At 43.7% G+C, this 12,636-nt stretch overlaps 1 protein-coding gene and 1 long non-coding RNA gene across 3 annotated transcripts in view; one reads left to right on the forward strand and one right to left on the reverse strand.

The window, feature by feature from the left end:
* pcdh12 (protocadherin 12) overlaps window positions 1-7,132 on the reverse strand; it is a 28,364-nt gene extending 21,232 nt beyond the window's left edge. The window contains exon 1 of one of the 2 annotated variants that reach the window (XM_032527432.1): window positions 3,796-7,132. In XM_032527432.1, coding sequence (XP_032383323.1) covers window positions 3,796-6,666 — 2,871 coding nt within the window. In that variant the 5' untranslated portion in view covers window positions 6,667-7,132. The remainder of the gene's footprint in view (window positions 1-3,795) is intronic. The other variant, XM_032527431.1, reaches the window with a different exon arrangement.
* The window catches only part of LOC116696432 (uncharacterized), an 11,518-nt gene extending 3,557 nt beyond the window's left edge, over window positions 1-7,961 (forward strand). The window contains exons 2-3 of the long non-coding RNA XR_004333725.1: window positions 840-845; window positions 7,952-7,961. This is a non-coding gene — a long non-coding RNA (uncharacterized LOC116696432). The remainder of the gene's footprint in view (window positions 1-839; window positions 846-7,951) is intronic.
* The last annotated feature ends 4,675 nt before the right edge of the window (window positions 7,962-12,636 follow it).

A 12,636-nucleotide genomic window follows, 5' to 3' on the forward strand; every position in this document is an offset into this window, starting at 1 on the left:
AAGTGTGTGTGTGTGTGTGTGTGTGTGTGTGTGTGTGTGTGTGTGTGTGTGTGTGTGTGTGTGTGTGTGTTGATGTGGAGATAAACAATAAATCCCCCCCCCTCCTCCCATTCGTCTACAGGCCTTTTCCTCTGCGACCTCGAGGGAGGAGAGAAACGTCGGAAGCCCGAGGAGCCAACTGGGTCGACTGGGAGGGCAGAGCAGAGGAGAGGAGAGGAGGATGCTGGGTAAAAAACACAAAGGCCTCTTCCTTTCTCTAATGGGATTCACATGAGGATGCCGGACCTGGCCGGGCTCTTTGTTTTCTGTCTGCCGGGCGTTGGCAGCACACTTTGCCCTCGGTGACGCGGGTCTAGGTTTGAAACATGCAGCGTAACATCTCCACAGTTCAACAGGGTTAAAACTGTCGTTTCTGACGCCAAGAGGACGTTCCCAGCTAAATTCACCATGACTCTGGTTGAGTAAAGTTGTATTTGAATGTTTTCAGATGAAATTACTAAATATTATTGAGTAGTCTGGATCATAGGAAGTACATTTTTAGGATAAAGTCGGACCGCCAGCGCGCTTTTAGCTCTCTCTCTGTGTGTCGATATCTCTCCGCTATGGTGCATCGTGGCCTGCTTGTTTTTTTTTTTTCATTCATTCATATATTTGTTATACAGGAAAGTTAGAAAACGTAACATTACATTACAATTTAAAAACGGGCCAGACTTAGTTTAAAAACTGGTTTTCAGCAGGTTCCTGTTCTGCAGAAACATAAAACCTGGTTACAGCACGTCAGGACAGACATTAATACAAGACATCGATATATAAAAATCTTTAAGGGAATGATTGTAAAGATTTACGTTTACGTTTAAATAGTTCCTTTCCACAGAGCCGCCCAAGACAATTGGGATCATAGGCGCCGATTTATGCTTTCCTCCGCGGGTGCTCTTTAAAAACAAATGTCTGCATTTCAGAAGCTTAGGAAAACGACAACAAACACACACGCCCATTGACTCGATAGTAAAGCCGTGATTAGGCTATCCTTCAACTTGGGACAGCGCCACTTCTCACAAATACAGATAGGATTGGAGATTAAAAGTTGAACTGACATGAGCTTTGTGGGAAATTAAGACTCAACGGAGCAGGGGTCTGACAGCGACGTAAACAAAGACGCTCCACTTAGCACCAACTGCCACGTTTAATTTTAACTGAATCCAGCCTACACACGGGTGCTCAGTATTTTCAGTATTGGCGCCCATGGTTGTGATTGGTTTGAAGAAATGCACACATTGGGCGCCCAGGTAGCTCAGTTGGTAGAGCAGGCGCCCTGCACTTGCTGCACTTTTTCCGACACACGTGAGACCGGGTCGCCTCGCTAGGTCGGTCTCACAGGCACTTATTCCAGTTCCGCTGTACAAAAACAGAAATCTTTTTTTTTATATACATATACCAAGAATTGGAATGACATTCCACATCACATCAGAACACTATCATCCATCACATATTTCAAAAAGGCCCAAACAGCTCCTCCTTAACAGTTACACCTGCACGCATTCATTAATTCGTTCATGTTTTGTCCAAGCCTTGTTTGCATGGTCCGTATCTGTCTCGCCCAGCTGATGTCTTGTATAAATGTCTTTGTCCTTATGTAACTCTATTGTTGTTTTAGTAGTCTAAATTTTTCTTTCCATATCAACGTCTTGTATTAATGTCTGTAACCATGTTTTATGTTTCTGCAGAACAGGAACCGGCTGAAAACCAGTTTTTGAACTGAGTCAGACCCATTTTGACATTGTCATGTAATGTTACGTTTTCTATTTTTCCTGTATAATAAATATGACTGAAATAATATATAGAGGTTTACTCCTTGATGCAATGGGCCAGGGTTCAATTCTGGCCTGCATGCCGACCCCCCCCCCCCCCCGCCACTTTCATGTCTGCATCTATCCTGTCAAACAAAGGCCTAAAATGCCCTTAAAATAACTTTAAAAAGAAGAAATGCTGACATTTTTTTTCTCCTGTCCTAGAATGCATCTGTGGTGTAGCCAGACCTTATTCCACAGCGCTGTGGAGATGGTCCTGGCAATGCACAATGAGCGATTTTACATTACATGTGCGTGTGTGTGTGTGTGTGTAGTTCAGGACTGTGTGTAAACTAACCAAGTGTGGACACAGAGTGTAAATTGTAATTTCCCCATAGGGGATCAATAAACAGATTAAAAATTAAATTAAAAATTAGAGTGCATACGAAGCACAGCTCTCACCAGGCTAATATCACACGCTCACAGGTGAAATCGTTGAACCTCTGCCACACAACCCAATGTAACCACAAACTGATTAAACAAGACAAAGTTTTGGAAATCGGTTGTGTTTGCAGTCCCGCTCTGAGGGTTAAATCTGTGCACACACACACACACACACACACACACACACACACAGTCTCTGTGGCTGACAGACTACCAGAGTATCCTGCTCTGCTCACTGAGCTGCTGCTTTTAGCCTGATCTGTTTTTCTTTTCCTCTGACAGCAGCTCAGCTCAGTAAAAGTGATTTTTGGGTCATTTGTAAGTGACAGAGCAGCGTGTCAGAGCGGTGTTAGTTTACACTACAAACACATCACAGCTTACTTTAGCTGGCCTCACTCTCCACAGACCCCCCCCATCCCTCAGAGCATGAAGGTTTCCTCCTCCTCCTCCTCTCTCTTCTCTCCTGGTTTCAATATGAATCTGATATGTGATATTCAGTAAAAAAAAAAGGACTGTCAGAGTTTCTCAAGCGGGGGGGTTACTGTCTGTGACACACGAGCACCTGAATAAACTCACTGTTTTTGGGCTTCACAGTCATCCATCAGATAGTTATACCCCCCAACACACACACACACACGCACCTCCACCAGACTCCAGCCTTCAGGCTGTCTGAGTAATCCTTCATACAGGAGGCTGAAAAAGCTGAAAGGCTGCTGGGTAAATGTAATGGAGTTAGCTGGGGTATATGGGAGGGGGGGGGACTCATAGTCTCTAATGGACTTCACTCTAGATTAATCTCAAAACCCGCAGGGGGAGACTTAATTACACCAACATTAACTGTGAGCACATGTGGAAATGAAAGTGATCACACGTTTTAGAGGGAAGTAGATGACATTTAAATGAAAGCCTGCAGCAGCACATTAGCCTTAATGTTTAAAATATAGTGCTGAATGTAAATAAGAAGACATTAAGAAAGCATCATGCAGATTAGGTTAAATCCTTAATGCAATGTAAATAACAACTTGCAGTGAAGTTATTTTCTGTCTTGAAAACAACTTCAGAACTTGTAATCATGAGTTTCAGCCTTGTGACATAAAATTTGATAAAACAAGATTATTTAACTCATTGACATCCACATTAGAACTAAGACACAAAGACAAACTATTAAAATCAATGTAACTGTATTAGAGGTACAAAGATTAAATGATTAATTAAGTAAAGTTGTCAACTATTAAATTAATTGGTTACTATTTCGGTAAATTGATTCAATTAAAAAAATCTTTAATTCCAGCTTCTTAAATGTGAAAATGTTCTAGTTTCTTCACTCCTCTGTGACAGTGAACTGAATATCTTGGAGTTTTAGACTAAGCAAGACATTTGTGGACGTGATCTTGGGCTTTGGGAAACACCGATCCACATTTTTCACAATTTTCTGACATTTTATGGACCAAAAAACTAACAATTTACCGGGAAAATAATCGATTGTTGCAGCTCTAAAAGGTAACATGGAATATGAGTTAATGTTCCTGTGATTGTTGGAAAAAAGTAAGATAACGCAACCCACCTGCACTTCTGGGGAAGCTGAGGAAAGCTCAATGGAGTCTCCAAACGCAGCCATGGACAGTCGCACCAGGTTTCGAAGCATCTGCCGATGTTCTGCATCGGGCCCCCCTCGTCCCTCCGAGGTCCTCGGCCTCCTGAGGGTCGCCTGTGATGCTGAACTCAGCGGCTCCGCCTCCTCCCTTTCAACGGGGGTCTGGCGCTTCAAGGTGCTCGAACGGGAAACCGAAGAGGACGATGACGAAGGGTTCCTGGCTTTCCGTAGAGTCCGATAAGAAGTGGCGGGCGTCAGAGGCAAAGTGCCATCGAGTTCGATGTTTGCCGGTTTCCTAAGTGTTCTGCCGTGGTGGGTGGCGGGTTGAGGGGAATCCACTTCTGGGTAGCCTTGGGAATGGAAGCTTGTGTTCATGACTGATGGCGTCAAGGTGTACTGCCTCTCAGATTGTTGATCATCTGACAGCATTGGAGGCGGTGCAAGTGGCTGGGCTTCGCTGTCCTCCTCTGTAGTCTCCTCTTTTCGCCCTCTGATGACAGGAATTAGCTGGATGTCAGACTTCCTGATATTCTTCTGTGGCCGTCGCGGGTGGCTGGTGTAGGTCGACTCGGCTTGTCTGCAGTTGTAAGCCCGGCTGTCTCGTTTCTCTGGGCGGCAGAACGTTGTCACCAAAGCGATGGCCAACAGAAGCAGCAGGCAGGTGCCGCCCAGGCAGATCGCCATCATCATTGTGAAGCTGAGCTGTCCGCGGTTGCCTGGTGACGAGTTCTTCAGATGGTCCTTGAGATTGATGAAAGTCACCTCCAGAGTGGACTTGGTGGTCAGGCTGGGACTGCCCATGTCAGACACAGCAATGTTCATCTTAAAGGTTTTCCCAATTAGCTCAGTAGCATTGGTGGTGTTCACAAACAGCTGGCCTGTAGCCTGATCCAACCAGAAAAGATCAAAAGGGTTTCCGTCAGTGATGTGGTAGCTGAGTTTTCCGTTCAGCCCAGAGTCTGGGTCTTCAGCCTGTATGGTGGATGCAAGGAATCCAACAAGTCCCTCTCTGACTGAGTGATTGATTGGCAAAGGTGTGAATCCCTCTTCAATGTCATTTCCCAGCTCAGTCACAATCTCCCCCTTGTCTGTATTGACAGGTACACTTAGAAAAGCCACGCCCTTCCTGGGTTTTGGCTCCTTGATGACTGGGTAGTTGTCGTTGACATCCTGGACATCGATTTGCACAGAAGCTGTGCTGGTGAGAGGCGGATGACCCTGATCAATGGCCTCCACCATGAAAGAGTAAGTGTGGGATTCCTCATAGTCTAGAGGACGCTGAACACTTATGACACCACTGGTCGGGTGGATGGAGAAAGACAGTGGGTTAGTTTCCACTTCATTAGGATTGCGTATGAAGTAGGAAACTCTTCCGCTGAACTCCAGGTCAACATCGTGGGCTTCAACTTTTAGGGCGTGATAGCCTGCCATGTTGTTCTCCCTGAAGGAGGCCTTATACAGGGAGGTGGAGAACACAGGGGCATTGTCGTTCTCATCCAGAACGTGGACAGGCAGGTGTTTAACACAAGACAGTGGTGGATCTCCATAATCCTGGGCGAGGACCGTGATGTTATACTGCATCACCTTTTCTCGATCCAGGCTGCCATTGGTGACAATCATGTAATTGTCCCCGTGGATCCGTTTAAGGCGAAAAGGGCCAGATCCTTGTTGAATTTGCGCTCTCACTTTGCCATTTCCTCCTGAGTCTGCATCAGAGACCATCACCAGAGCAAGGAAGGTGTCCTCTAGTGCTCCTTCCAGCACAGTCGCCACAGGTGAGTTGGCTGGAGTCCAGGTCATGTGAATCCTCGGTGCATTGTCGTTTACATCCCTAAGCTTAACGTGCAGTTTGCAGTGCGTGGCGATCGCATTGGGCCCGCGATCACGGGCCTGTATGATGACTTCATAAGAGGTCTGGGCCTCGTAGTCCAGAGGTGCTTTGATACTCACAGCTCCAGATTGTGGATTGACATAGAAGAGCTTATGAACCTCTGGACGTGCATGCTTACTAAGAGAATACTCCACTTCCCCGTTGGCACCCTGGTCTGGGTCAGTGGCCTTGAGGTTGATGATGGTTGTCCCACGGGCTGTATCCTCAAATAGCTCTACAGTGGGAGTGCTGTCCTCAAACATGGGGCTGTTATCATTTGAGTCCTGAATATTAACACGGACTAATGTGCTCCCAGACCTAGGGGGGTTTCCTTTATCCCATGCCACTAGGGTTAAGTCAAATGTGGCTTGAACTTCCCTGTCCAGTTCTTTGATCACCACCAGCTCTGCCTGTTTAGTCCCACCTGGTGCGACTGTCACATCCAGAGCAAAGTGTTGGTTGACGGACAGCGAGTAGGTTTGGAGGCCATTCGGTCCTGCGTCAGGATCGATGGCCCGGTCCAAAGGGATACGCATCCTGAGGCCAGCAGTCTCTGAGATCTCCACTTCCTGCAGTGCGCTGGGGAAGCTGGGGCTGTGGTCATTCAGGTCCATCACCTCCACACGAACCCGCAGGCAGTTCACAGCACCAATTTTCCTGTAAAGGACACTGAAGGCCACTTCACACAGATCCGAGCCACTGCACAGCTCCTCCCTGTCCAGCCGGCCCTGGGTGGACACAACCCCATCTCGAGTGCTGACGGAGAAGGGAAGGGCTTTCCCGTGCTCCACCACCTGGAAATCCTCCAGAGGACCACCTTCGTCCCTTTGCCGGAGGTCGTCAACCAGACGGCCGACCCGGGTTCCCGCCGGCTGTTCCTCCCAAACACGGTACTGGATGGTTATCGACGATGGCTCGGAGGAGCGAGCGGCAGAGCAAAGACTCACAACCAGAAGCAGAGCTAGCAGCATAATGATGTGAAGTAATAATAATCTCTCTCTAGTGGCTAAACTTCACTTAACATTTCTAAAAATCAGTATAAGGAAAAAAAAACTATATTTCATTTGAATTTGAAATTATTTCAAAACAGCTTTTTGTAAATATAAGTGAAAAAATATCTTGTTTATCTATGACAAACATCACGTAAGCTGATGATCAAATTCATTTTTTTCTAAAAAAAACTATAGTTTCTTCTTACAAAACAAAAAAACCCACAATTCAACCAGTAAAGAAAACTGTTGGTTGTATACCTAGAAAAAAATAAACCTCCAGCCTGGCCAGGGAAACCTATAATTAAGAAATGGTCCTGTATCTGTTCATCCACTCCCAGCCCCTCTCTGCCTGCTGTTGTTACTCACTCATACAGCTGCTGCCGTCCAACCTCTCACTTCATCCTCCTCAACTCAGGAAAGTTTTGCTCCAACTGAGAAAGTTTGGATGTGGGCTTTCCACATGCTAGCGGAGCCCCGGCCAATCCAGAGGGAGGAGGAGGGTCATATGCAAATGCATCGAGACTCAACACAAAGAAAAGGCCCTCCTGCCCTGAGGAAACTCACCACAACTCTGGAGTGCTTTCAAAGAAACATGACACCACCTCTCCGTAACGTAAAGCTTTTCTCCCCCTCTCAGTCCGCCTAAAGTCATCACAACCTGGCCCTTAAATCATTTGGAAAATGTGTGTTAACTCCCGGTGGGACTTAAGTCCACAGCAAGATATATATTTGTACTCCATTGCAAAGATGTACGATCTGGGCTTTTGGCAGTAAAAGTACTAAACAGATAGGAAGAAACACCGTCATTATAACTACAGACAGACAGTTTCAGAGCTGTCAGTCATCAGTTACACTCGGCTTTGCATTGAACTTTCTGTGAAAGCAGACAGGATAAAGAGTATAAAGAGTGAATTATCATTGTGTATCTAAATCCAAAGATTGTATGTGTCCAGACTCAAGGACATCCAACGCAATGACAGCTTTGCTCTTCTTTGAACTAACACTTGTTTTTGCTGTACTTTATGTCCTTGCACACGATGATATGATTGCTTTTGACGCAGGGAAAACAATCCTTGAAGATTCAACCAGCTATGAAGTGCATGCTCAAAATTCAGAAGTCTGTCCTTAATGTGACAAAACACATTTCAGCGTCTTCTTCTTTTTAACCAAAAGTATAATTATGAAGAGTTAGACCGTTGATCTCCAACCACAGGCCACAGAGGTCAAAACATTTCCAGAAAATCATGGCGGGATCTCATTTCAGTCATTCCCTTGCAGTTTAAGTCATAATTGATGGGGACGCCATGCAGAGTTATATGCATTCTATAAGCACCTGATGGATTTGGGATTTTTTTGTGTTAAAGATAAGCTCAAAATGGACAGTTTAGGGCACAAAGTGTCTTGTAAATATTTCAATTGCATCTTCTTTTCACGTAGCTTTAGTAGAGTAGAACTGTAGGATATTGAGCTTTCGTACACAATGCCGACTGTGAGAGATAATTAATTTAAGAAAGACCAACTGATGTTTTAAAAGGCAAACTGAAGCTTTTTCTGTACGACGTGGAGTTTACAAATAAGCTTGAGCTTCAGAGACATCAAAGTAGAAACCTTGAGCAAATCCTAATCTTTTTTTGTCTCTTCTGTTTCAGCGATTAATCTTTGGTTGGATCAGAATCCTTCAGACATCAAGCTCAACAGCTGCAGATCCACTGCTGAATATCTAACAGCATGCACAGCTCTTACTTTCTCATTTGGTCCCCAGAATATCCTGCAGGCTGAGAGAGAATCAGGCCGAGGAGGGTTCAAGCATATCCCTTTCCTCAGATGCTCGGAGGGAGGGGGGGGGCGCTTAAAGCTTAAAGGCATCGGCGCTGTCATCGGCCAACGGGAGACTTCCACTGGAAGGCGAGATGGACGACTGAAGAGATAACTAAGAAGGGCCGGGCACTACTGGCCGGGTTGGGGCTTCATTTCCTAAATATATACGAAAGACGAAATACACAACTCACTGTAATGTCGTCAAGTCCATTTAAACCAGTGCTTCTCAACGGGGACGTTCAAAGGATGAATGGAAGCAATATTTTGGAAAGGAGGGCGTTGAGGGACCCTTGTGGGGGGGGCGATTGTTTTAAGGCAAGTTTACACCAACGATTCACAACAATACAAGTTTAGTGGCCAGGTTGGCTCAGTAGCAGAGTGGGCGCACATGTACTTTAGGGTGTATGCATGTCTTTCCCCTTTCTCACTTAACTGTCCTGTCAAAATAAAATTCGGAAAAGCCCAAAAATTATCTTAAAAAATAAAAATGTGAGTTTACACTTTAAACTACTTGCAGAAAAAAGTGGTCTGCAACATTAAAACCTGTCAGTTTACGAAACTGCGATGGTACGAGACGGCTTATCGCAACTCTTTGCGCCGTGTTGCCTTCACGGGAATGGGACGTCAAAATGTCATCTTCAATGAACTCTGTACTGCAGCGTTGTGTATCAGTCTCGTTGTGAAGTTTAATGTTTCCATCAAACATTAACCTAATTTATCATTAATAAGTCTATGCACATAGCTGTTGGAACATCTTTCATTCAATTGTGATTTTTAGTAACAATAATAATCATCATAATATTAATGGGCCTAATCATTAATAGTTTTTTATAAAGATTGTTTTTTTGGGGGCTTTTCCCTATATTACTGACAGTGGATAGACATGAATGGGGGAGAGAAAAAAGGGCCGCAGGTCGGATTAGAACAGTCTACATAAAAGCTAAAAGTAAACTGAGTGAGTGTACCTGGGGTACACTGTTGGAAAAGTGCACGAAAATCTGCTGCCAGGGGCCAGATAAAAGTGCACGAAAAATCTGCTGCCAGGGCCAGATAAAAGTGCACAAAAAATCTGCTGCCAGGGGCCAGATAAAAGTGCACGAAAAATCTGCTGCCAGGGGCCAGATAAAAGTAAGCAAAAAATCATGTTGCCTGAGGGCCAGATAAGAGTCCGAAAATCTGCGCCAGGGGCAGAAAACAGTAATGTTAAAAATTCATGATATTTTCTTTGTCAGGACAAACTGGTGACATTAACTTTCCATGCGCGAATTCTATTTTGTAGATGTTTCTGATTACATTTAAATTTCTTATGCTGCACTGGAACTTTTATTCTTGTGTTTTATGTGTCCTAATTTTTATTTTGTTTTCAGCTGTCATTATATGTTTTATTTTAAACTTGTCTTGTGCTTCACTGTAACTTTTTTGTATGTTTAATGTGTCCTGTTGTGTTTTAACTGTCCTTGCTGTGTTGTTATCATGGCTAAATGTTTTAACTGTGTGTAACTTGTTATTATTTAACATTTTTGGTGAAAGCCACTTTGACATGCCCTGTTGCTGAAAGTGCTACACAAAAAGCGCTTTCCTTGGCTTGCTTACATGGGACAAATGCCTACATGGGTGAGCTAGAGAACCAGCCCATATATACATATTCAGACAATCAGGGCAAATAGCGACATTACATAACCACGAGTTAGATGGAGTTGATACCAACAAAGTGATATTCTCATGAACGGTTGTGCCTTGATATCATGAAAAGTCTGCACCACTATGCCAGTTGATAGCCTACGAAATACAGTCATATGATGACCAGTCACATGACAATTAAGTTTAGCTGACGAAATGCAGACTGTGAATCAGGTACAGAGGCCGTTGCAGTTGAGTTTAGCCAACAAAAGGTGATTTTCATGCGGCGACCACAGCAAAAGTCTTGTGTTGTCCCCTTAACTTCTTCCTGGACATTAACTCCACTCCCCTGCTTGAAATCCCAGTTTTAGCTACCAAACCCTCACCATAGGGTGGTCTTTCATGCAGTCAGTGTGGTGCATACAGGGATAAATAAGTGGAATATACTGTATATACGTATTAGAGTGCAAACTTGTTATATCTATATGTACTAATAGTTCATGAGAAACGCCTGATCACCACTACATTTCACAAACAAAAGATGCACATCAGATTCCATGTAAGAATTATACCTGTCCATATAAAACTTGCTAAAATTTCCTAAATCAAACTAGAAATATTTTAAGTGACGTTTAACTATTCTAAGTCGTGTCTGCAGTCGTCTGTACAGGCGACCCGATCCTCAGGCATCCAGGCAGAGCAGAGGTCAGCCAATCAGATTAGATTATCAGCAAAACAAACACCATCATGTCTGCAGCCAACCAAATGGTGGCTGTGTGTGTGTGTGTGTGTGTGTGTGTGTGTGTGTGTGTGTGTGTGTGTGTGTGTGTGTGTGTGTGAGTTAGAGAGAGGGAGAGAGCGAGAGACTTCCCAGCGGAATAAGTTGGAGGAAAAGAATGCTTTTGCAGACACACACACACACACACACACACACACAAACACACACAAACACAAACGCACACAGGAGCACGTCTGTTTCCAATTAATTTACCACCTGTATGGAAGTGTGTGTGGTCAGGACGTGACGTAGGCCTATCAGAGATTCCTCTGCGTGTGTGTGTCATAACTTTCCACACTTCAAAACTCACGGTTGAAACTCTGTGTTTCACAATTTGTTTTCATTAATTTACAATTTTGAGATAATATATAATTTGGATTTGGACATGAATGAGACATTTTCTACAGGAAGCAAAAACTGAAAGAAAACCTGAATGAAAAACATCTGCATGAAAAACATCTGCAACAGCTGTGATGATTTATCATGAGTTTGTGATTAAAGGCAAACGTTTTTCCACAGTGTAACCTGCAAGTTTAGTTCATCCCTTTCTCCTCCACTTAGGCTGATAAGCTATGAGATAAGATGACAGCCTGTGGGTTTAACACACACACACACAGACACACACACACATGCACGCACACACACACACACACACACACACACAGACACACATGATTTTGGTCCAAACTTGTCCACTGGTTCTAATATAGAAGATGCTTTTACTGATCGAGGTCCCAATAGAGACACTTTCTGTATATCTGTATTATCTGTTTCTATATTTTTCCATTACAAGTACTTACTTTTTCAATGTTATTTATGGTCACAGGTAAATATAACTTATATTATTCTGATCTAATTTTGCTTTAATACTTTAATTACATATTCAATTTAATTTTAACGTCACTTACTTACACCGCAATGTTGTTTTCTGTACTATGGCAACCACACGTTACAAAACCTTTATTTGACGCCACTTTACTTTCAGTTTACCTTCTTCATTGTCTGTTGTTTGCCTGTTTTTCTTGTGTGTTTACTTGTTTGTTTGTTTTGCTTTTATTGTGGAAAATGCTGCTTCAACAAGGGAATTTCCCCGCTGTGGGATGAATAAAGTCTTAACTAATCTAATCTAAGAAAAACAGAAATCCATTTTTGTTTTTACTGGTTATAACTTATTTTGACAAGATACTGAAACGTGTGAATTACCAAGCAGAAAGACAAGAACTTCTGTACTTGATGATTATGAAAAACAACACATTCTCATGAACGGGTTTGTCTGATATCGTACAAAAACCAACGCACAACAATTTGGATGTTATTCTTCAAAATTACGGCGACCAGTCAGTCTGGTGAGAACCAGCAACATGACAGTTAAGTTCAGCGGTCTTTACCGTTAAATTTAGTGACTGTGGGCCGGCTACCGAGCACCGCGAGGTCCCAGTCGTTACAGCGGCCATTTTTACTAAAGGTAAACATTGTTAATGTACTGTATTTATAAAGCCTTTTTCTAGTCTTAACGACTACTGCACTTTTACATCATACAGGAACCATTCACCATTCACTCACATTCACACACTGTGGCCGAGGCTGCCGTACAAGGTGCCACCTGCTCATCAGATAAACACTCACACACATTTACACACCTGCTCATCAGGGTTCAGTGTCTTGCCCAAGGACACTTCGACATGGGACTACAGGGCCAGGGACTGAACCACCAACCTTCCAATTGGCAGGCA

The sequence above is a fragment of the Etheostoma spectabile genome, chromosome 10 (assembly GCF_008692095.1).
Source record: "Etheostoma spectabile isolate EspeVRDwgs_2016 chromosome 10, UIUC_Espe_1.0, whole genome shotgun sequence".
NCBI lineage: Eukaryota > Metazoa > Chordata > Actinopteri > Perciformes > Percidae > Etheostoma > Etheostoma spectabile.